This window comes from Haliotis rufescens, unplaced genomic scaffold (genome assembly GCF_023055435.1).
Source record: "Haliotis rufescens isolate VD_foot unplaced genomic scaffold, xgHalRufe1.0.p SCAF_4, whole genome shotgun sequence".
NCBI classification, from domain to species: Eukaryota; Metazoa; Mollusca; class Gastropoda; order Lepetellida; family Haliotidae; genus Haliotis; species Haliotis rufescens.
The window spans coordinates 20,260,516-20,285,811 of record NW_025964112.1 but is presented as its reverse complement, the minus strand read 5'-3'; the positions used below and the strand labels follow the sequence as shown (position 1 = coordinate 20,285,811).

Sequence of the window (25,296 nt, the reverse complement as noted above, 5' to 3'; positions counted from 1 at the left end):
CACCCCTGTGGTGGCCGGTTCGTCCGGTCGGGGTCCCCGTGCGGGTACCACCTCCTCGGCTGCGGCGGATCCCCTTGCGGCCCTCGGGCTGTCTGGGGCTTCCGTCGCCGCATTATTGTCGAAACTTGTGGACTCCAAGCTGGCGGCCTTATCGCAAGATAGGCCGCTGGCTGTTCCGTCCCCGGCCTCTTCGGTGGCCGCGGGTTCGGACGCGGGGTCCACCGGTACGGCGGCGGCTGCCGTGGTTACCGGTCCTTCCCCCGAACCGTTGCTTCCGCTATCGGTTAAGGACCGCGTTGCCATGGTGTATGACCTCTTCGAGGACATGCCAAAGCCCCTGCCGATACCGCGGGGAATCCACGGTTCCGTGGGTTCCTCCGAGGTATACGACGAGACGTCCGACAAGGCTTTCCCGGCATCAACCTTGCTGCGCGGGATTAAGCCTTCTTTGGAGAAGGCCTTCACGGCTGCCTCCGGTCGGGGTCTCCCGTTACCTCCCCCGTCGTGGAGAAAAGGGTCTTTCCCAGTACATGACCTTGCCTTTCCCGAGGCTGGTCCTTCTGCGGAAGCCCATGTGGAGCGTTTGGGGGTCCGTGCCCCACCGGTTGCCACGGTACCACAAGGTACCTTGCAACAGCTGGACACCCTCGCTCGACACTCCATGCTGGCAATGTCTCACGGAGACACATACCTGGCTGCAGCGGCCAGTCTGGTCGAAGGTTCTCCCACGGACCGAGACCAGCGCATTTACAACTGTTTGCTCGGTTTGAATGCTTCCCTGGAGTACGTTGCCGGGGCTTCGGCCTTTGTTTCCGGCACGTGCCATTTTCTTCGGCGCCAGTCGTATCTGGTTGCTTCAGGGTTGGACGCTGCTAATCAGGAGGTGCTCCTTTCGCAGCCTTGGTCTGCTCGGACCCTGTTTAATAACAAGATCCCTGGGGTTCTGAAGGAACAACAGGCCGCTGTGTCTGCCGAGGCCTCTCGGCACACACTGGATCTTGTGGGGTCCTTGCATAGGCGCCTGGGTGCCGCTCCGAAGCGGAGCGCGCCCCAGGATGCTGCGTCCGGCAGGCCTAAGGGGTCGGGTCCTTCTTCCTCCGGGAAGAAGCCCCGCTCTGAGGGCTCCGGTAAGGGTTCTCAGCAGCCCTTTCGCGGGAAGAAGGGGAACTGGGGGAAGCCCAAGTCGTCTAAGGACGGCAAGGGCCCCTCCAGGTGACTCTCATTGGAGGGGTTCGTATGCCGACAGCGCCAACTTCGGTTGGCCCGTAGGCGAACCCGAGTCACTTGGCCCTGGACAGTTGCGCCTGCCGCAGCCCGTCCGGCCCCCCTCTCTTTCCCCAGTGGGAGCCAGACTCCAGACTTACTGGGAGAATTGGGAACAAGTGTTCGACGACCCGTGGGTGGTCAACACGATTCGGTACGGCTATCGGCTCGATCTCATAGCGAATCCGCCGCTCACCGTTGCCCCGTCGGCAGGTTTCTATTCGGAAACCGATCTTCCCTTCCTCGCCGATGCCATCGGCAGGTTGGTGGAGAAGAGGGCAGTTCGGGAGTTAGCTCTACCAGAAATAACACCGGGGTTTTACTCCAGGATATTTCTCGTTCCCAAGAAGGACAGTGCCGAACTCAGAATGATTCACAACTTGAAATCGTTCAACGAGTTCTACCTGCGCAATCCGCCCAAGTTCAGAATGTTGAGCTTGACGGACCTGAAAGCACTGATCATGCCGGCCGACTGGCTAGCTTCGATCGACCTGAAGGATGCTTATCTGCATGTTCCGATTCACTCGGATCATCAGAAGTATCTCAGGTTTGTCTTTCAAGGCAGGCACTACGAGTGGGTTGTACTCCCATTCGGTCTTTCATCCGCTCCCTGGCTGTTCACCCGGTTAACCACCCCCATAGTGGGGTTCCTCCACCGGAGGGGTGTCCGGTACTTCGCGTACCTGGACGACTCGCTAGTAGCAAATCGAATGTCGGACACCCTGTCACGCCATCTCGTTTTCGCACGTCGGCTCTTGGAGCAATTGGGGTGGATTGTCAATCTCCCCAAGAGCGAGTTAACCCCTTCTCAGAACTTGCAGTTCATCGGAGGTCGGTTCAACACGGTGTCCCATCGCCTATTTGTCCCCCCAGACCGGTGGCACAAAATTCAGGCGATGATTGCCAAAGTCTTAGCGGTGCAACAGACTGTTCACTTTTGGGAACAGCTGTTAGGGCTACTTGTATCAGCCCAGGACTGCACCGAACGGGGTCGTCTCCAACTCCGCCCGCTGCAACGGTTTTTAATCCAGTTGTTAGCAACGGAGGTGAACAGTGCGACCGTCGCCCTCCCGGATCGGCTCCGACCGCATCTGGAGTGGTGGACGCTCCCTTACAATGTCTTATCAGGAGTCTCTATGCGGCCCTACCGGGCCACGTTGAACCTGTATACAGACGCCTCTCTAGTGGGCTGGGGCGCCCATCTAGAGGGGGAGGTGAGCTCGGGGCTGTGGTGCGTAGACGAACTAGGTCTTCACATCAATTGTCTCGAGTTCAAGGCAGTGATCAACGCAGTCAATCACTGGAAGCATCGTCTCGTCGACGCCCGGCTCATGCTGGCGACCGACAACACGACGGTAGTGTCCTATGTGAACAAACTGGGGGGAACCCACAGTCACTCGCTACTCGATCTCACGTTCGAGTTTTACGCTCTGGTGGACAGTGTCCCGTGCCAGATACGCGCCCGTCACATCCCAGGTGTGCGGAACGTACTGGCCGATGCTCTATCGAGGCCTCAGGATCCGAGCCCCACAGAGTGGATGCTGAACCCAGTGGTGTTTCAGTGGCTGTGCGAACGTTTGGGTCGTCCGATGGTCGACCTGTTCGCAACACGGTTCAACAATCAACTCCCGTTGTTTGTATCACCAGTCCCGGACCCGAGGGCCATCGATCACGATGCTCTCGCTTTAAACTGGACGGGCTTGGACGCTTATGCTTACCCGCCGACAGCGTTGATACCACACATTCTAAGCCGGCTTCGAGGAGTTCGCTGTCGAATGTTACTGATCGCGCCCATGTGGCCGAACAGATCGTGGTACCCCGACTTGCTGACCCAGGTCACGCAGTCGCCACTCCCACTGCCTGTGAGACCGGATCTCTTGATCCACCCTCACACCCGTCAGCTTCATCCAAACGCAGGGCAGTTCAATCTGCACGCGTGGATGTTGTCACCGAGCGTCTGAGGAGTAAAGGTTTTTCTCGCCGGGCGTCTCGGGCATACGTTAGTATGCATCGTGATTCTACCCAGAAGGTGTATAATGCACGTTGGGTTATTTTCACGAAGTGGTGTTGTAAACATCACATTCATTCGCCAGATAAGGTATCTGTGCAGGATATTGCTCGTTTCATGTCTCACTTGCGAGAGACCCGGAAACTCTCCGGGGGTTCCATTGCCAACTATGTCTCGTCCGTTGCTACGGTACGGGACGTTGCTATGGGTACCAGTCTCTCCAAAGAGCCGGTGATACGGGGTATTATCAAGGGTTTCAAACAGCACGATCTTAAGAAGGGCCGCCTTCGGGCACCGGCCTGGGATCTTTCCCTAGTGTTGCAATCACTCACGGAAGCTCCGTATGAACCCTTGCATAGTGCTTCGTTCCGGCATGTGACTTGGAAAACAGCATTTCTCCTCTCCTTTGCCACGGCGGCACGTGTATCCGAAATTCATGCACTCGATGTCGCCAAGGTACGATTCGATAGGGGTGACGAAGGAGCGGTCCGCCTGGGCCTGCTCATGGGCTTCGTCGCCAAGAATCAGAGAGTCGGGCAAACGGAGAGAGAATTCACTGTAAGATCCCTCAAAGAAATCTTACATCCTGCTGATACTGAGGACAGAGCGCTGTGTCCGGTTAGGGCCCTTAAGTATTATCTTAAGGCTTCGAATGAACGTAGACAAGGGCGTGACCGTCTGTTCATATCGTGTAACCCTAATCGCACGGTTGACATAACTCGCAACTCGATTGCGTTGTGGCTTCGTTCTGTCATCAATCTGGCGTACCGGTCTCGGGGGTTACCGGTAGCGGGGTCAAACCCGCACGAGATCAGGGCGCTAGCGGCAACATTTGCCCTACACTCGAATATCTCTGTTCACAGAATATTACGAGGTTGTTACTGGCGTTCTGACTCGGTTTTTGCCAATCATTACCTCAGAAAGGTTTCTGATGAAGACGTGGAGGGGGTGCACTGTCTTGGGCCGCTGATCGCGGCACAAGCGGTCATCTAGGGGGTGTGTCCAGCGCAATTCCAAACTCCGCAGTCGTCAGTCCTTGCACGGTGGTCAATCTGGGTCGTCTCCAATGTTCCCACGCCGTGGGTACAGGAGTGGGGGTCCTGCAAACCAGCGCACTCACACCACAGGTGAGGCAGCTTTTTGTGTGTTTTGTCCTTATTTGTATTTTGACAATTATGCATTTAATTGTCTGTCGTGTATTCCAACCTTGCGATACATGCTTACGAATACTGGAATTAGGTCACGCGCCTAATGCATACTTTAAGTAGGCTTGCTCTGGGATATACGGTCTGAAGGAAATTAATTTCCCTCTTTTCGACTGTTTAACCTGATCTAAGATTTAGCTCACGCGGATACAGTGTTCTCATCCGCTGCGGCGATGAAATACCTATCCAGTGGGGCCGTTTGGAGTCACCAATCGTTTTGGCATTGACGATTGAGCCTTACGGTATGCGCTTGACAGTGCTTTGGTATTCCTATAGGGTAACGCCTAGCTAGGTGCATGCGCATCGAGTGCTTCCGCCTTGGTGTTTACTTCCGCTGGTCGGAAGGAACGCTAGCAGTCAGGATTCGGGTTGTAGGTGCTCCCCACCGCCTACTGTGGTAGTCAGCCTCGGTATAACAGTGGTAACGTATTACTTAATGTAATTTGTAGAATTTTCCTATTCGGAATATTCTATAAGTAATACGTTACCACTGGGCTGCTGCCCGCCCGTCCGTCCCCCGAGCACTTGCTCTCGCAGGAGACAAGAGTGAAGGGTGTCACATGGCAGCTAGGTGGCTACGCACGTGCTGCATGAGGTAATTGAGATCTCTGTGGTAGATTTTGCTATAGCAGCAGTTGTGGGAGACAACAGCCTCGGTATAACAGTGGTAACGTATTACTTATAGAATATTCCGAATAGGAAAATTCTACAAAATTGCAATAATCTGTGTTGCCTTGGTTATGAATGTTGCGATTGTGACATGACATTTTAACTCACTCTCAGCATTGCGTCCATGCTGACAGGGTTAACCTTGTTGTCATGTGGACAAGCTGACTCTGGATCAGGTCTGTGGTTCAAATCCCCCTCTCCTTAGATGCCAGGGTCCACTGGATGTTAATTTCTTATCCCAGATGGTCATGAGTTGTAGCAGTATCACCAGGGGTATGTGTGGTTGTATGTGTCCCGCGTTATGTTTTGTACTATGAGCCCACATGTTTCTAGCTGCCACTGTAAAAAAATTGAAACAAATTCAAAATTGATAGAAAGAAGCTGTTTGATTGAGCTGAGGTTAACATGTGCTGTCACTTAGCTTTCATTGACTTTTAAAAAGCATGTGGCTTTTTGCTTTGAAGCAGGGTATAAGGGATACATTCTCCTGCTCAGAAATAATTTTCCCTCCCAGGTGAAATACATAGTATTTTATCAAGATCATGTGAACCAATCAGATCTCATCATTCTGACATGGCAGTAAGATAAAAATAGTTTATAGCATCTTACCCATGGTCATGGGCTTCTCCAAAGTGGAAGCTTAAGGCTTTCCTCCATAACTAAACAGGCATGGTATGTTATAACTGAACACCTTTCAAAGAGATAAGGGGGCACGGGTGGCCCAGTCGTCTAAGGTGCCGCGATTCGCTGTGCAGAGTTGCGTCCCTTTGGCACGCCAGAAACCTATGATTGTGGGTTCGAATCCCGGTTCGCCCCGATTATGTTTCTAGGTTTGTCAGCACCATACCCGTGCTCGTGGGATTCACCGAAGTGGTAAACGTCTGAGACCTGCATCACTTCGGGCTTTCCTCCCACATTAAGCTGACACGCCGCGATATAACTTGAATACTGTTAAAAGCGGCGTTAAACCCAACTCACTCACTCACTCACTCAAAGAGATAACTCACTCAGGTATAACAGTGCTGTGTATTAGCACTCTATAGTTTTATACAAGACATATCATTCTAACTTACGCTTTCCAGCATTGTGTGGACATCGTGCACACCAGCTCACGGCGGCCGTTTACTCAAAGTCAGCTTACAGTGTATATAGATGGCAAACAGAAGCTCAGCACACAACTCAAGTTTCCAAGCCTCTCGGAGGTAAGTATAGGCAAACTTTTTTCTACTTTTATTTATCTTTGGGTCGAAGGACCTATAAACCAATTTCCCAAAACATATCACCAAGTTACTAAATATCAGTCAGTAGGAGATAAACCCTATTGTGTTTTCAATATAGAGACTTTGAATGTAAATTCGATACCTGTAAACTTGATTTGAAATCAAACACAATAGCTTGAAGTTTTAAAAATTTACAGGTATCAAATCTACTTTCAAAAGCTCTAAACTGAAACACACACTCCAAATTTAAGTAGGTTGTAAGGACAAATTCAGGGATCAGTGAAGATTGATTTTAATCGCATAAATGTTTGTTATATATTTTCACCATACTACTTGAACCATTTCATTGAGACAATAAAATCACATAGACAGATAATCTGTGAGCATTACTCAAACTGACAGCCTGAGAGAAATTGAAGCGACCCCTGTAATGTTTTGTTCTGGAGTAGACACCACTGTTATGACATCATAGTGTTCTGCAGTCTAAGCAATCAGATGTGGTAGACATGACATCACAATATGTGATAGAGCAGCAACTAAAGTCAGGCCATGTTGATGTTACAGAATTTTACAATGTACCAGTGTTCGAAATACCTGCCTGCCCGACCGTCCGAGACGGGTTGATTTCAACTCGGGCTGCCAGATTTTCAAATCCCCCCTGCCCGACGGTCGGGTTATTTTTCATATGTGACAATATTCTAAATATTTCCCGATGATAATCATCAATTCACATGTAAAGATGAATGATAAAATGTAACCAAAAAGAAATCCCGTTAGCTTATCCTGAGAAACATATGATTATAGTGGGCAGGCAGGTTTTGGTCAGGGCTGGCAAGTATTTCAGCCAGCCAGTCCTGTGGTCTGGCTGAAATTTTTGGGAGTTTCATACCCTGAATGTACTCTCTAAGTATTTGTTTCTCAAATTTTCTGCCTTTAACATGTTGCCATACTTGCTGTAAACAATGTACGACCACAACAGGTTCTTTGAGAAATTTAATGAAGAAACATCAGAATTTAAAATGCTTCTGCTTCTGAATAATTTTTTTCTTTTGTGGTAATGAAGTCATCATCCAAATCATTTTTAACGTAGATTGGATACCACTGGCGGACAAATCAGAATGCAGTATTCTAAAATGTCATGGTGGAGTAATTCTTAGAGGTGTATGTAGTGATCATAGTTTTAGAGCAATAGTACTAGTGGAAGATCCCACTGATTGTACAGTTGTATGATATCCCTCCCAGTCTTTCAACTACTCTCGTATCGGATCCCCGGGACTGCGGAGTGCCATGGACATCCTCATGGACATGTCGCAGGCAGATGGACACTCTGGAGATCACAAGAAGCAGTCGGCACTCAAGTCCCTCTTCCAAAGTGCCACACGGTCCAGCTCGCATCAGCCTGGCATTGACAGCATTCCTGGGGGCAAGCAGGACGAGGTGCTGGGACCTCCCATCTCCATCCACGGACAGATCGGATCCATCTGTGTGTTCCATGATGCCCTGCAACCAGGACAAGTTCGAACTTTGTTTTCTCAAGGTAAAGGGCATTGAAGATTTTCAGATCAAAGAATTCTTATTCCATTATGTGCTGTAAACATTAATGATTGGTACCTCTCTTGTATAATTTAGTTTCAGGGAAGGTATCCCGGGAAGAAATATGACATGTTCATGGTTGTGTAAAACTGTGAGTTTGGGAAGGTCATGAGAACATGGATTGTCATGTTAGGGTTACATGTTGATAACACTGGTGTGATAATGGTTGTGAACTACTTTGGAAAGACCTTTCAGATTAAAAAAAGTTTGGACAGGATCATTTTGTTTTGATACACTGATGGAACTCCACTTCACCTCTCTGATATTATTAGTGGTTTGCCTCTTAGAAAGGATGTTGAGCCTGTATTAATTTTACCTATTGCATGGTTCACCCTGAGCCTGGTTTGGGACACTTTCCCTGTGAGATCAAGCATTAAATATTAATGCAATGGTAACAATCCTATGTAATATATGACGACACAAACCATAGGAAGGATATAATTCACATGAAACAAGTGTTGTTATAACACGCAAAGGATTGCAATGGATAAAGCTGAGAGCTCAAAACAGGTGACTGTTCTCTCTGAATGACAGCAGTAATGTGATGATTCGTGATGCCATTAAGAACACAACCAGTTGGAACAACTTCTTCTTCAGCAATACCTCACACAGGTCTTCTTTCTGTCAAGAACAAGCAGTCGATGCATTAAGGAGTAATCATGGTAATGCAGGATAAGTGTACAAATATAACAAGTATCTAGATTTTTCTATTATTGTCAACTTTCAATGTTATGTTGTTGATTCACAAATTTAATACTATGTTTCTGTTTTTTGTAGGACCAAATCACATGAATATCTTCAGTGAGGACCCGGAAGTTTCAGACCTCCTCACAAAGCTTGTTGTTCACTATAATGGGAAGGTAAGGATACTTTAAGGACGTAGTTGTTAATCAGATGTTCTCCAAAACTGAGTAAAATCGTTATAAAACTATCAACCAAGTAAACATGGTAAAAAAATCAGTATTGATGTAACTTTATGGAGAGTGAAATATGTTTCATTAATTTTATGATGTCATCTCATTGTAGGCATGCAAAGAAAATGTGTGCGTTGATTTGTCACCGTATCAAAATCATGGCCAATTCACCGGACAGAGATGCATCACATGGGACATCAAGGTAATTGTCAGTTTGAGATTACCAGCCCTTGTATAAAGTGACAGGGAATGCATGTGGTAAACAAACATGGATCAAGCTTCTCAGTAGCCAGCATCTGACCTCTCTAGGGCAGAGGAGGTTCTCAGTGAGTCCTTCACCACCACATGATTCGATGCTTATAGCATGGAGTTGCTACGAGATATTGCCAAGCAACATAAAGTTTTAAGTCAGTCATTTATATTGTGGCAGAATATCGGGATGCGATGCATCAAATCCTCAGTGAATCATTACGCCACTAGTCCCAGTATCCTTGCTTTGGGAAGAGTGGTGTCACTGGACTTAACTGTGGACCAATCAGTCACAATGGCTGCTGAGAATAAACTCAAAGTACATCATGATTTTCTGTGCACAGGATGTGATCAACTGTATAGGAGGCATCCAGGTCCTCTTCCCACTGTTGGAGCAGGTGGACAAGTCGTCTCCGTCCCGCCAGGACAGCACGGACACCATCTCCCCAGATAGCTCAGTGTCTGAAGAAACTGATGACTGGGTCATTGTGCCCAGTAGCTCTTATGCTGGTAATGCTTTTGAGGAAAAGTTTGTTTCATTTTGTGATGCCAATGAGTTTTCCACATACATGTACATACTTTGTCCATTAGTCCATCCATGACATTTGTATTTTATACCTGTGGTCAATCTTAGACACACCTTGAATCAACCTTTTATAAGGGTTAATCAAGTACCACATGTGGTTGATTTTAAGATGATTTGGTGCAGGTTTTCAGTATGAATAAACACCTAAAATGTGTAAATTAAAAGTCCTAGGGATAGGAAGTGTCCAATCTTCACAATGTAAATACCTCTGGGACTATAAACCTACGTCATCCTAAGTTGTACATCAAGGTAATAGAGTCTCATTGCTTCACCGGTCTGTTATCAGACACAAAGCTGGAGCAGAACCAGGTTGCTGCCTTCCTGAACCTGCTGCGGAACATGCTCCAGACGAAGATGATGAACCAGGACACCTTCATCAGGACCCACGGAGCAGCCACTGTGGGAGCGCTGCTGCAGAAGGTTAGTTGTCATTGGATGGACACTTTTTTGTGAAGACCAGTCTGAGATGAAGACTACATTATCCTCACACAGCACAGATAGACCCTCAAAGGATTTGAAAAGATCCTCAAAGAGGAAGCTGTTGGTATATTTATCACATATAGTAGACTGTGATAGTCAGGGTTGTGTTATGACAGCGTGGCTTGTGGAATGTCAGTTGGGTCAGGTTGTGACATTCTGGGCTGCGTAATGGCAGTCCAGAATCTGTATGGGTTTGTGGTTGTGTCGGAAAGTCTTGATTATGACATTGACAATCTGGGTTGTGTTATGATGGTCTGAGTTGTGTAATGAAAGTCTTGGTTGTGTTATGACTCTCTGGGTTGTGTTATGACGTGGATTTGGCTATGTTAGCTGGGTTGTGTTGTGACGGTCTGGGTTGTGTTATGACATGGATTATGCTATGTTAGCTGGGTTGTGTTGTGACAGTCTTGGTTGTGTTATTACGTGGATTGTGCTATGTTAGCTGGGTTGTGTTGTGACGGTCTTGGTGCATTACGGCAGTCCAGGATCTATTATGGGAACCTAGGTTGTGTTATTATGGTCTGTGTTGTATTCTGCCAGGTGGACCAGAAGCTGGTGGATGTGAATGTCCTGATGGCTGTCCAGCTCCTAGTGGAGTCCTGTGCCTCATTCAACAAGACTCTGCTGCAGCATCTCTACCAGTTTGTGTTGTTCGACTTCCGTGTGTGGAGCAACAGTGACTTCCCAGTCAGGATAGGTGAGGAGGCAAATAAATGTTTAGATAATTACAAACAAATGACCGTACACAATAATGTATGTTTGTTCCATTGTCTCGTTACACTTATGTCATTTTTATTAAACCTTCAAAGTACTTTGTATGTTTCGTTTGAATGACATTTTGCTATTAAATGATATGAAAGATCCAAAGTCAGTGACTAAGATATGACTATGCTAGTAATATGTGGCAGTATGCGTAAGAATGAGGTACATTTAGAGCCCTTAGCTATTATGCAAAGATGAAATAAATTTTGATGCTACCAGGCATTAAAACAATTGGTTCTCACTCTTGGGCAATAATGTTTTGAGGTTGTTCTTTTACATAATGTGATACTCATGAGTCAGTATATAATTTCGATAACTGTGTCTTGTTAATGTGAGCACACCCTGAGAACATGAATATATCTTTGTCATATGTACAGGTCACATTCAGTACCTGTCCACCATCATCAAGGATGACCGCAAGTACTTCAGGAAGAAGTATGGAGTGCAGTACATCCTGGACATCATCAGAACATACTACAGGTGAGACAGGTGGTGTCAGACAGGCAGTCTCAGTCAGTGTCAGAAAGTCAGTGTCAGACAGGCGGTGTCAGACAGGCAGTGTCAGAAAGTCAGTGTCAGACAGGCGGTATCAGACAGTCGGTGTCAGACAGGCGGTATCAGTCTCAGACAGGCGGTATCAGGCTCAGACAGGCGGTGTCAGACAGGCAGTGTCAGTCAGGGTCAGACAGGCAGTGTCAGTCAGGGTCAGACAGGCAGTGTCAGTCAGTGTCAGACAGGCGGTGTCAGACAGGCGGTATCAGACAGGAGGTGTCAGACAGGCAGTGTCAGTCAGGGTCAGACAGTCGGTGTCAGACAGTCGGTGTCAGACAGGCGGTGTCAGACAGGCAGTGTCAGTCAGGGTCAGACAGGCAGTGTCAGTCAGGGTCAGACAGGCAGTGTCAGACAGGCGGTGTCAGACAGGCAGTGTCAGTCAGGGTCAGACAGTCGGTGTCAGACAGGTGGTATCAGTCTCAGACAGGCGGTGTCAGACAGCTGGTGTCAGTCAGGGTCAGACAGTCGGTGTCAGTCTCAGACAGGCGGTGTCAGACGGTTAGTGTCAGACAGGCGGTGTCAGACAGTCAGTGTCAGACAGGTGGTGTCAGTCAGTCAGTGTCAGACAGGCGGTATCAGGCAGTGTCAGACAGGCGGAGTCAGGCAGTGTAAGACAGGCAGTGTCAGACAGGCAGTGTAAGACAGGTGGTGTCAGTCAGTGTAAGACAGGTGGTGTCAGTCAGTGTAAGACAGGCGGTGTCAGTCAGTGTCAGACAGGTGGTGTCAGTCAGTGTAAGACAGGTGGTGTCAGTCAGTGTAAGACAGGTGGTGTCAGTCAGTGTCAGACAGGTGGTGTCAGTCAGTGTAAAACAGGTGGTGTCAGTCAGTGTAAGACAGGTGGTGTCAGTCAGTGTCAGACAGGTGGTGTCAGTCAGTGTAAGACAGGCGGTGTCAGTCAGTGTAAGACAGGTGGTGTCAGTCAGTGTAAGACAGGTGGTGTCAGTCAGTGTCAGACAGGTGGTGTCAGTCAGTGTCAGACAGGCAGTGTCAGTCAGTGTCAGGCAGGTGGTGTCAGTCAGTGTAAGACAGGCAGTATCAGTCAGTGTAAGACAGGTGGTGTCAGTCAGTGTAAGACAGGTGGTGTCAGTCAGTGTCAGACAGTCAGTGTCAGTCAGTGTCAGACAGGTGGTGTCAGTCAGTGTCAGACAGGCAGTGTCAGACAGGTGGTGTCAGTCAGTGTCAGACAGGTGGTGTCAGTCAGTGTAAGACAGTCAGTGTAAGACAGGTGGTGTCAGTCAATGTCAGACAGGCAGTGTCAGTCAGTGTCAGACAGTGTCAGACAGGTGGTGTCAGTCAATGTCAGACAGGCAGTGTCAGTCAGTGTAAGACAGGTGGTGTCAGTCAGTGTCAGACAGGTGGTGTCAGTCAGTGTAAGACAGGCAGTATCAGTCAGTGTAAGACAGGTGGTGTCAGGCAGTGTCAGACAGGTGGTATCAGTCTGTGTCAGACAGTCAGTGTCAGACAGGCGGTGCCAGGCAGTGTAAGACAGGCAGTGTAAGACAGGCAGTATCAGTCAGTGTCAGACAGGTGGTGTCAGTCAGTGTCAAACAGGCGGTATCAGTCTGTGTCAGACAGGCGGTGTCAGGCAGTGTAAGACAGGCAGTATCAGTCAGTGTAAGACAGGCAGTGTCAGACAGGCGGTGTCAGACAGTTGGTTTCAGACAGGCGGTGTCAGACAGGCAGTGTCAGAAAGGCAATGTCCATCAGGCGGTGTCAGACAGTTGGTTTCAGACAGGCAGTGCCAGAGAAGCAGTTAGATAGATGTTGTCAGACAGGCAGTGTCAGATAGAATTATCCTCTCCTGAGGACCTCTGTTGGATCCAGGGGCAGGTCCCCTGTACCCCTTGTCATGGGAGCTAACCTGGCTGATTAGGCTATGTGTTATGTTTGTCCAGTTGTTTCTTGCTCGTACTGTCAACCACTTGTTTGCCCTGCCCAGATTTGAATATTTACAGGCCACGCTATGGCTGGAATATTTGTGACTCCGGCATCAAGCAAGATCTACTTACTCCTGAGGCTTCATTCAGATTCAGTTCTTCGACAAAGCTCTCAGATCGCGGGGTGTCCGTCAGTAGGGAAGCAGTGAGTGGGAAATACATTCACTGTCAACTAACATCTTCACAAATTACTTTTAAGATTGACAGAAGCCAAACCAAACTGTGTACTAAACTGTCCTGTCCACACAGGCTACATGAGTTTGTCCCCCTTCCAGCTCCAGTCTGACCAGTGGTCTGTCTGAGGAGGACAGCAAGACCATCAGGGTGTCCCTCTTTAACCTCATCAAGTTCTACATCATCAAGGACATCACCGTGGAGGAGTTGGCACAGATGATCAGCTTCCTTACTGTGGTCAGAGAGGAAAACCTGGTTTGTTCACTGTCCTTGTTGATGTCTTGGCTGATCACTAAAGCTGTTTGTTTGATGTTCCACGGAAATATTTTAAACTATTTCAGTAATTCTCCATCACAAGGGCCTTGTTTCCCTCATCAACCATAGCTACAGGTGTAATATGTGACAGTAACACAGCTGTATGACTGAGATTGTGTTGTAGACCCAGGTTATTGTTGATGCATGAATAGGCAGCTTCCAGTTTAAAGATTTTCTGATATCCGCCTTATGACTTTTTGTAATCGAATACATGCCATTTTTCAATTTGACACCTGTAGTGAATCAGGTTTTTAAAGAATATTAGCCTCATACTGTTCATGAGATGATTGGCTTAAAATTGAGAATGATCTTATCAGATCATTTGTCTGGTCTGTAATTGAATGTTGGTTGGTTTGTTGTTTTACGCCACACTCAGCAATATTCCAGCTATATGATGGCGGTGTATAAATTGTCAAGTCTGGACCAGACAATCCAGTGATTGATATCATGAGCATCAATCCATGCAATTGGGATCGATGACATGCTTAAACCATGTCAGCGAGCCTGACCACCCAATCCCTTTAGTCGCCTCTTACGACAAGCAAACTCCCCTTTTATGTCAAGCATGGGTGGCTGAAGACCTATTCTACCCCGGATCTTCACGGGTCTAAGTGAATGTATTTACTGACCTTCCAACGTGGGTCTGCCTGCAGATCTGTGAGTGTCTGGACGTGTTCCTATCCCTACTTGAGAGTCGGAAGAAGCATGACCAGCTGTACCTGCTGCTGTTCGAGCCCGAGATGGCGGAGATGCTTTACGTCCTGCTGACCTACAAGAACTACTCTGTCATATACTACGAGAAAATTGTCAAGGTACGAGTTGCAATATCCATAGAATGCCACCATATGGTATTTAAACAACACCTTGCTGTTTCAGTTTCATATTTTCCTTACGCTTTTACTAAACATTGATATTTATAGTGAGAGAATGGCCCATTCCAGGCACTGCTGTGTTGTGTAGAGAGATCATTTCATTCGTTGTATAAGTATTCTGATCCATCCAAGAAATAAATGTAATGAAATGCCTATTTTTGAAAAGATTTGCCTTTTAGAGTCAAGGTATCAAAGTGATTTACCTTCGCTGCTTGTCATACTTAGGTACTTGTCTATAGGTATCACAGAAATGTATTTTCTTTTTAGGTTTTACACATTCTTCTAAGGTCAGACAGAGTATATGAGAAATCCAAACAGCGTCTTCGTCTGTCTGACTGTGGCCATCTTGGACTGATATCTCTCATGCAGGGCTATGATCTCTCTGTTCCAATGATCAGGAGATTTGTGGAGCAGGTGGCATTTGTCGGTGAGTGTCATGTAGCTAGTATGGCAGTGTTTGATATATGAGCCTGCTTGCCAACCTTCTTTTTGAGCAGGTGTGAACCGTATTGAGTTTCTGGAGCAGAATAAGTCTGCCGAAAATCATGCTTGTGGCAAGGGTCAACAAATGTAAAGATTGTTAGTCACAATGTGTGACCTAGACTGGATTATTTACATGACAACATATTATTACTGAGTGGGATGTTAAACAACATGCACTCACAAACGTTATAAATATGAAATAATTAAATCTGGATGGGCAGAAGTTTCAAGCATTTTTAGAAGCTAAGCGCAAAACACATTACGATGATTTCAAACGTGATGGAGCTGCTTAATGCCCTTTCAGACCCTATCACTTGCTGTGTTCCCTTGTTTCAGAAACCAGTCAGACTTACAATGCTATCCTGTCCATCCTGACCCTCATCCACAACAGTGGGCTGGACATCAAGCTGGAGGCCAGTAGACAGGTCAGTGGTGGTCACTCCAGACACCTTGGCGTATCCAAGTGGACTAAATGTTGATAATAATAGACAACTTGTTAGGCGTAAAACTTCACGTCACAGAGAGGCATAACGATTTAACCCAGGTCAAAGATTTGAGAAATTTATTTTCCTTATATTTTCAGCTGCAAAATGTGATGAAAATGAAACTGACTGTGCAATTAGATTGCATTTATAATGTCAATAACAACACGACAACATATAAAAGAACAACATTTATTAAATTTTTGGCATATGGGGATTCTCGGTATATACATATATACATGACACATAAACATAGTACATGGAAGACTAACTTCAGCCAAGTCTCTAATATCGGAGTAGCGCACTCCATACTGTTTGAGCGTACTGAGACTTGGCTGAGTATACGAACAATGGACGGTGAAGAAATATACCCGATCGGCGGGCTGTACCTCTGCCAAGTAATACAAGTAGGAGTCGCGCACCCCAAGACTTGCTCCCGAGCGCCAGGAGTACCTGGCAGAGTAGACGAATGATGAAAAAACAAAAAAGAGATGAATGTTAAATTACTTGCAGGGGGAATAGTATCCGCCTGAATTGCCCTCTGATAGAGCGGATAGATTGCCCATATTATTATTAATGATAATTGTGAAATTGAATTGATGAGAATCCCGGATTCAGCTTATATTGCAGAAATACACTAAGGTGGTGGTGAGGGAGGTGGTGGGTTCAGTCAAGATCCGACCATTAGGAAACGCGCTTGATTGAACCATGTGTTGTGAGCTGAACAAAGGAATTGCTGACAGCTGACTGCGCATGCGCTAGGCATGATTAAGTTGGGCGTGTGAGAGAAACGGAATATGATTGTGAATTGCTCGGGTTCCCAAGCCGACTTAACTACAAATAAACACCCATTGGAGTATATTACCTGATGACTAACAGTCACATCTGTATAGCACAGGTTAGCTTATTGAATTAAACATTCGTAATGGGCAATAAAAATTATAGAAAAATATCATATGGTATGGTGCATGTAATGCATAACATTCGATGACGTAACCCTTGCTATTGCCATTATAAACTCAACTCAATATCTAAGTAATAATTTATAATGTCAATAACAACACGACAACATATAAAAGAACAACATTTATTAAATTTTTGGCATATGGGGATTCTCGGTATATACATATATACATGACACATAAACATAGTACATGGAAGACTAACTTCAGCCAAGTCTCTAATATCGGAGTAGCGCACTCCATACTGTTTGAGCGTACTGAGACTTGGCTGAGTATACGAACAATGGACGGTGAAGAAATATACCCGATCGGCGGGCTGTACCTCTGCCAAGTAATACAAGTAGGAGTCGCGCACCCCAAGACTTGCTCCCGAGCGCCAGGAGTACCTGGCAGAGTAGACGAATGATGAAAAAACAAAAAAGAGATGAATGTTAAATTACTTGCAGGGGGAATAGTATCCGCCTGAATTGCCCTCTGATAGAGCGGATAGATTGCCCATATTATTATTAATGATAATTGTGAAATTGAGTTGATGAGAATCCCCAAAAGTAATTAGGCCGTAAGACATAAACAAGAGAACATGATAAAAAGTTACAGAGTTCCAGTTTTGTTTAATCCTATTGAAGCTGGTCACTTCTGTGCCATCGCTATCTGAGCTTCACGTATGGAGACTTGGGACGTCCTGATATAACGAGTGTAACACGTTGAGGTCCATCTACCCAATGTCTGAATCATGTGATCGGGCACGCCTTTACTTGCAGCTGATGTTGCTGCTCCTATTCTGAATGAATGTCCGTTGTAGGCTTTGTCATCGTATCCAGCCATACTTAATAAGGTTTTGAGGCACTGAATAAAGAACTTCCTGGATAAGGCACTACCACTGGGTGACACAAACAAAGGGTCATGAGGGGAAGTTCCAGATTGTTTCCTGTGATACATGTAGGTCAGCATATTGTGTACTGGACAGATGGCAGTATTCATCCGATGCAGCACAATGTTCACACCTTTGCGAAATGGATCAGTTTTCGAAGATTGTAAGGTGAGTATAAGGGATGACAAATCGCTGGCAAACACCACTGAATTGAAACACAAATTGACATGCGGGCTGAATCTATCACACGTAAATTCCCCGCATCTGAGGAATGCGAAAAAGGCCAGGCAACACACTGCTTTCAGCATAATATTGAGTGAGGAGGTGAAGACACCTTGGTCTAAAAGGTGACACAACTTGGTAAGTATAGAGCTTGTTATGGGCAACCGAACATATACTGCACAGCCTTGCTGTCTCTTCACAGCACCTACTATGGTATGCAGCCTTGTCAGGTTGCCCAGAGTCCAAGGGTTCGGCACTCCCGCTTTGAGATACATAAACCTCACACCGCATAGGTATGTCTTTATTGTTGCATACCTGAGGTTTTGATGTTTATGACAGTGTGCCACGAATCTGAGTAGCAATTCTTCCGATATGGGAGGAAGTGATGAACTCCATATACTGCTACATGTTGCGATGAAGAGGGCATAGGCCTTGAACCCTGCTTGGTAGACTTCATATGTACGATGGGAGACTGCTGATGCCCACAGGTTGTCTAACTCGTTGTCTGCCATGCTGTAGTTGGTAGTGTTCTCGGAAACATCAATTCTTCCATAGGAGGACACGCAGTTGGGTGGCGACAGGCTTGAGGAGCTAGGCGTCTGAATCTGGCTATCTGTAATCGAGACAAAGCATCACTGATATGGTTGTGTTTCCCTGGGACATGCCTCGCGCTGCACATGAAATTGAATTTAGCTGAGGTGAGCGTTAACTTCCTCAGGAACCTCATGATACCCGGAGATTTGGATCTGCCCTTATTGATGATGTCCACTGTGGCTTTGTTATCACAATAAAATCTAACTGATTTCTTAGCCCATTCTTTTCCCCAGACCTCTGCTGCCATAACAATCGGGTATAACTCCATCAGGGCTATAGACATGTCGTCTGCTACCAGTGTGAACAGACGCCCAGGCCACTTAGAGGCAAACCACTTTCGCTGATAATATGCGCCATAACCTATGGCTCCTGCTGCGTCTGTGTATAGCAGGAAGTCTGGAGCATCGATCCTGTCAGCTGTGAAAAGGGACACTCCATTCCATTGTTCGAGGAAACAAATCCACATGGTGAAGTCGAGTCGACATTCTTGATTTAACTGTACCCTGTTCTTTAGGTCTGGAACTGAATGTGCCAATTGCAGAAGGTAGCCGATAAAGGTACGTCCTGGTTTCACCACTTGCATTGCGAAGTTCATGTGTCCCAGTACTACCAGCAAGTCTCGTTTGGTGACTTCACTCTGTTGTAGTAAGGAGTGGATGATGGTCGTCAATCTGTCTATCTTCTCCATGGGCAGTCTAGCTTCCATCTTGATGGAGTCTAGGGTGATACCGAGGTACACCAAGCAAGTCGTGGGGCCAACTGTTTTTGGTTGAGAGAGAGGGATGCCTAGGTCACCAAACATTTTCAAAAGAGACGACATGGTTCTCTGTCCTTGTTCCAAAGTCTTATTGAAGCAGATAAAGTCATCTAGCAGGTGTAATATATAGTCAATATGATAACACTGTTTGGCTATCCAACACACTGCTGCAGCGAGGGTATCAAAGATTTTTGGACTGGATCTGCAGCCAAACACCAATCGTGTGTAGTAAAAATATTCTCCTTGCCATTTGATACCGTGCAGATGCCACAATGAGGGGTGAATTGGGATAAGTTTGAAGGCATCTGTAACATCCGTTTTGCACATGAATGTTCCTCTACCTAGCTGTCTAATGCATGATATGGCATCATCGACTTTAACGTACTTCAAGGAATATTCTTCTTTATCAATCAAAGAGTTGAGACTTGGATTATCTTGGTCTTCATGTGGAGCTGACATATCTACTATAAGTCGTAATTTTTTTGAATATTTGCCCTCAACCAATCCTATGGGACTAACTCGCTGCAGAGGAAAGGGACTTGTGTGGAATGGACCCATAAGGTAACCTTTGTCCTTCTCTTCATGTATCAGTTTCGTCACCATATTTACGTTGAGGGGTCCTCGGGTTGATAGCAAGTTTCGACATACTCGTGTGACGGTTGGTGGGTTCTTAATTCCTGTGTAGAAACCTTCTTGGAAACCGAGGATGAGATATGCTGTCATGTTTTGGTCTGGATGCTTGGCTAAAGTAGCTCTAAGTGTTTCAATATTAACAGGAGATGGTCTGGCTTCAAGTCATTTGTCCGACTTCTTGGACGTCTTGTCTGTGCGACATTGAAATTTCGGATGAGTCCTCTTGCATATTAGGCACACGTGCATGAACCTGCAATGTTGATGGCTGCATCCTCTGTCATTGTAATTATTGCAGATGGATTGTCCCTGATGGAAGATGATGGCTCGTCCATGGGCGTCTGTACCGTCGAAATTGTTCGTCCGTATCTGCTGCGGCTTCCTGGGTACCAGGGATGATTTCATTTGGTCATTAAGTGACAACGGGCAGAATTCTGATGTGTGACTTAATTCGCCGCACCACTGGCATGCATTGGCTTTCCTGGACGTAAAAATCTTTATATAGAGTTCTCGGTCCAGTCTGCCCCAGTATACTGGTCGATTTAATAGTTCAATGGCAGCTGCCGCTTGTGCAGAGAACATCTTGTGATAAGTGTAGAACGCATTGTCGTCCGTCTCGTTACTTAGTCCAATAATAATGCCTTGATATTCGTCCAACTCTGCTGACCTGTTGGGGAATTTCTCCATCATTATCTTTTTGAACCTTTCAAATGCTTTGAGGAAGTCTCTGATACCCAACACTTTCTGAAGTCTCTTGTCACTGGGAGTTTTGAGATGTAATTGACCATCGCCTATCTGAATGCTACGTGGGCCACAATGAACATCATCCGGAATTAGTAACAGAGCCAAATTAATGTCCCTACCCTCGTGAATCTGTTGCCTGAGATGTGCAGACGCTGTCTCCAGTCTTGGCAGTGTGTTGGGGTCCAGTGGTTGCGTAGCGGTGGCGGCATGGTTGGCAATTGCAGTTGACAGGGTGAATTTCCCGTTTATTCTAATTTCTTCTCTGGCGGTTGATTGCTGCGGCAGAATGGAGGGACTTGTCGTTGTGTCGGTGGCGGAAGGTGACGACTGAGTATGGTGAGGCAGCAAAACTCTTGTGATAGTTTCCACTGACTGTTGAAGCGCTTGAACAGTCGCGACTAAACTCTGCAAGTCAGGCTGTGTGGGCGCAGCCATGACACTTGGTGACGTCATAGGCGGAGTCGTTCTCGGTGCTTCGTTTGGAATTTCGTTAGGTTCTCCGACATCGCGAATATCCACTGAATTAGGAATGTTTCGAAACTCTTGTCTGACTTGGCTTGTAGCTGAAGTCCGGGAGGCAGGTAGTGGCCGTATGTTCGCTGGCACATTCTTTGAGTAGAACTGAATGAGTTGACCTCGTGACATAGAATTTGGCAGGTGTAAAATACCGATGTCCCTGGCGATGCGCTCTCGGAGTTCTGCAACGTACCAGTTGGAAGGGTCGTGAGAATGTTCGGTAGCCGCCGAGTCTGGATTAATTGACTGGTATCTCCTGCGGACGTTCGAAGAATTAGACCGAAGTCGTGTTGATACGGCCGGTCGGCCATCTTGGTTGTTTACATCGATGGCAGCTTCGCAAGTCGAAATACGTTTTCGACGAGGGGCCATAGTACTGTTACGAGACGTTACTGTATGTGACGGTTACTTCGTTACTACGTAGGTACTTCGTTGAGAAACCGGAAATATGGCATAAAGTTCAGTCAAGATCCGACCATTAGGAAACGCGCTTGATTGAACCATGTGTTGTGAGCTGAACAAAGGAATTGCTGACAGCTGACTGCGCATGCGCTAGGCATGATTAAGTTGGGCGTGTGAGAGAAACGGAATATGATTGTGAATTGCTCGGGTTCCCAAGCCGACTTAACTACAAATAAACACCCATTGGAGTATATTACCTGATGACTAACAGTCACATCTGTATAGCACAGGTTAGCTTATTGAATTAAACATTCGTAATGGGCAATAAAAATTATAGAAAAATATCATATGGTATGGTGCATGTAATGCATAACATTCGATGACGTAACCCTTGCTATTGCCATTATAAACTCAACTCAATATCTAAGTAATAATTAAAGATCCCTGTGGAGTACTCAAACCAAAGTGCCTGTTACATATGAGAATCTTTTGTGTTCACAATCTTGTACATAAATCAGTAAAAACTGTTTCATTGTTACTAGGAATGTGAGCCCATAATATAATAACATGTTTGTTGTGAATATAATGAAAAACAACTTTGCATTTCAGTGTTTATATTTAAGGCTAATGATGGAACTTTTGTCTTTCCAGCTTCTATCAATACTTGTCTCAAAACCTGGGGCAGCTAAGGGATTTGCTAAGCAACTTTGTTGGCAGGACACCATTGCTAGGCTGCTGATACAAGAGCCGCTGACGGGCAACAGTGGGAACATCTCACAGATGGTCAACCCTGTTCTCCAGGTGTCAGAGGTTAGGGATGAGGCACCTGGAGGTGCTGCAAACAGCAATTTCATGAATGGCGACTTAGCCCAAAGACGTTGTTCTAGTCAGATTAGGGAGAGTGCTCTTCGACCAGATGCATTGGACATTTCTAACAACAGTGCATATTCTGAACAAGGAAATTCCCGAACCCCAATGACTCCTTTGTTCATCCAGTCACAACGTTTCGACGATTTGAATATGTCCGAAGAGGAAAGGTCAAGGTCGATGAGTCGGAGTTCAAGTACAAGTGTAGAAGATTTAAGTGCTATTGGACAACGTGCAGCAGATCACAGGGATTCTTTGTCTCAAAGTCAAAGCAGCATGTCTCTTAGTGAGAGTATACCTGACCTCGCGCAGGAGGGTGGAAATGATTGTCGGAGAGAGTCTGTTGCTCAGGCGGAGAATTTTCAGCGTGCACTGGATAATCTTGGTATACAGAAGATCTATGTGCGGGATGCGGTGGAGCAGACAGAGGAGCTGTGTCAGAACGTGCTCATCATCCACCTCACCATCATGTGGAAGGGGATCGATGGATCAGACAAAAATGTCTGGAGGGTGAGCCAGGTTTTGTATTCTTCATTGTAGTGGTGATTGTGTGCAGTGTGTCCACATGAATCCCATTTGTGTAAAGTATTGTTTAGCCTGCTGCTGGTCAGGAGATGAATGGCAAACATGAAAATACTTCTGTTTCAGGAATCTGACCAACCAATCATGTCACTGGATATCCAGACGTTATTTTACATCTGTAACAAGTCATCAAACTTACATTCAACATGTTTGTGAAAAAAAAATTGGCCTTCCCATGACCCATGTCAGTTCAAGGATTTTTATTTTCAAGTATTTTTGGGATGGTTTTGAAAATTTTACTTTTCACTTGATATGCTCACATTTCATCACATCTTGGAGGCACTAAGAGACACTAGGAGACACTTTCTGTATATTATTGGTTAATAGATTTAACTATCCAAAGCCAAAAGCCACATTCAGAAAATAAGATGAAAATAGTTTGATTTTTTTTTTTAGCCTGACATTTCCATCTTTGATGCATAAGAAAATCAAACGATACAACTACAAAAATCATACAACATTATATAATTCATTATAGTAACTACTGACTTATATGATTAATATACTGAGAGGCAATGAAAACGCAATCAGCATTTTTTATCATAGAATAGTAACAGAGGAGAAAACAAAGTGATTAGTTATTGAAAAATGTTACTTAGCGTGATAATTGCCTTCTGTCGTCATGTGTACAGACATGTTTGGTTGTGTGAACACCATCCTGAACAAAACGCCAAAACACATCTTCAGCTTGCAGTCCGAAATGCACGTGCACGACATGAATTTTGAATTGCATGCAAACAGTACACTATAAAATCACATCATGATTTGAAACTGGTGTCCATATGCACCATGCCACACGGTTAACCCAAGATCAGCGACACCAGGCCATTGGAATGCTGCGAGCTGGCACTCCACACACTGACGTTGCACAACACTTTAATGTCCATCCATCAACTGTCAGTCGTCTCAGAAGGCGCTACCAAGTCACAGGCAGGGTGGAGGATCGGCCACGCCCAGGCGTTCAACGGGTGACAACAGGACGTCAGGATCGCTATATTGTCATGCAACACCTCAGACGTCAATTTCAGACAGCTGTACAGACTGCTAACAACACTATCGGAAGCAGAGGAAGATCCATCAGCAGTCGAACTGTGCGTCGACGTCTTGCTGCAGCAGGGATACGGTCATGTCGACCGTACCAAGGTCAGATCTTAACGCATAATCACAGACTTCAACGACAGCGATGGGCTGCAGCAGGTGGTTTTCTGGGCAACGTCGGTTGGAGGAATGTTGTTTTCTCTGATGAGTCTTGCTTTAACGTCTCTTTCCCAGATGGACGGCTCCGGGTGTACGGATGTCAAGGTGAACGTTATGTGCGACCTTGTGTTATTGAACGAGATCGCTTTGGTGGTGGAGGAGTAATGGTTTGGGGAGCCATAAATGCTGTGTTTAAATCACAGCTTGTTATTGTGCAAGGTAACTTGACGGCACGACGTTACGTGGATACTGTTCTACAGCCAGTTCTTCTCCCTCTCTTAAGACAGCATGGTGGAAACCGGCTAGTGTTTCAGCATGACAATGCTAGGCCCCATACTGCCATCCTGACACGGAATTTTCTTCAGAGAAACAACGTGGAGGTCATGCAGTGGCCCTCAAGGTCACCAGACATGAACCCAATTGAGCACCTGTGGGACGAACTTGGTAGGCGTGTGAGACGACAGCAGATTCCGCCCCTCAATGTTGCTGAGCTCACTCAGGCATTGTAGTATCACTGGAATGCAATCCCGGCTCATTTCATCTGTCGTTTATGTGATTACATGCCAAGGCGTTTGCAAGCTTGTGTTCGTGCTCAAGATGGACACACCAGATACTGAGGGTCTGTTCAATTTCTCTCCTGTAAATGGGGTTGGAACTGATGATATTCAACACTGCTTTATGCAGAATTTCTCTATCGTGATCAGTCTTTGCTAATATACTTAATACAAGCTTTGAAATTTTCTTATGTTAATAAAATTCACGTTTGAAAATTGGATTGCGTTTTCATTGCCTCTCAGTATAAAATACATTGGATTTTGTCTGTGGAAACTACAACATATTGTGAAGACAACAATACCTTCACAATGTAAGTACTTAAATATGTGACTGTGAAACTACTCAGCATCCTGCACTTTTAACAGTATCAGCATATTACGATTAGCATTTATGTTTTCCAAATAAACGTACTAACCAACACAACTTCTTGATGAATAAAATAAAAGAAATTGAGCTTCACAATTTAATTATGTTAATTGGATAGAAAAAAAAATCTGTAAACCACAAAAAAGGATATGAGACAAAACTTGCATAAAATAGTTATCAAGAAAACTCATCAGAACTGAGGACTGTTTTCTTAGTTCTATCTGTTAAGTTCATGTGACCTTAAACAGTAATACAAAAAAGATTTTG

General features: G+C 45.8%; 3 protein-coding genes across 4 annotated transcripts in view; 1 reads left to right on the top strand and 2 right to left on the bottom strand.

The window, feature by feature from the left end:
- Positions 1–25,296, top strand: part of LOC124132135 (neurobeachin-like protein 1) — an 89,002-nt gene that overhangs the window by 27,150 nt on the left and 36,556 nt on the right. For both annotated transcript variants that reach the window (XM_048382117.1, XM_048382118.1), the window contains 13 exons: positions 6,228–6,347; positions 7,608–7,902; positions 8,736–8,818; positions 8,985–9,074; positions 9,466–9,631; positions 9,994–10,127; positions 10,728–10,884; positions 11,327–11,429; positions 13,714–13,867; positions 14,581–14,739; positions 15,067–15,226; positions 15,619–15,707; positions 22,114–22,839. In XM_048382117.1, coding sequence (XP_048238074.1) covers positions 6,228–6,347; positions 7,608–7,902; positions 8,736–8,818; positions 8,985–9,074; positions 9,466–9,631; positions 9,994–10,127; positions 10,728–10,884; positions 11,327–11,429; positions 13,714–13,867; positions 14,581–14,739; positions 15,067–15,226; positions 15,619–15,707; positions 22,114–22,839 — 2,436 coding nt within the window. The remainder of the gene's footprint in view (positions 1–6,227; positions 6,348–7,607; positions 7,903–8,735; positions 8,819–8,984; positions 9,075–9,465; positions 9,632–9,993; positions 10,128–10,727; positions 10,885–11,326; positions 11,430–13,713; positions 13,868–14,580; positions 14,740–15,066; positions 15,227–15,618; positions 15,708–22,113; positions 22,840–25,296) is intronic.
- Positions 15,943–19,292, bottom strand: LOC125372364. The gene has a single exon (XM_048382119.1). It carries the CDS (start codon positions 18,329–18,331, stop codon positions 17,357–17,359), a length of 975 nt encoding a protein of 324 aa, XP_048238076.1. The 5' UTR covers positions 18,332–19,292; the 3' UTR covers positions 15,943–17,356.
- On the bottom strand, positions 19,315–21,890 carry LOC124127153. Its single transcript, XM_046490604.2, has one exon. The coding sequence runs from the start codon at positions 21,430–21,432 to the stop codon at positions 19,966–19,968; it is 1,467 nt and encodes a 488-aa protein (XP_046346560.2). The 5' UTR covers positions 21,433–21,890; the 3' UTR covers positions 19,315–19,965.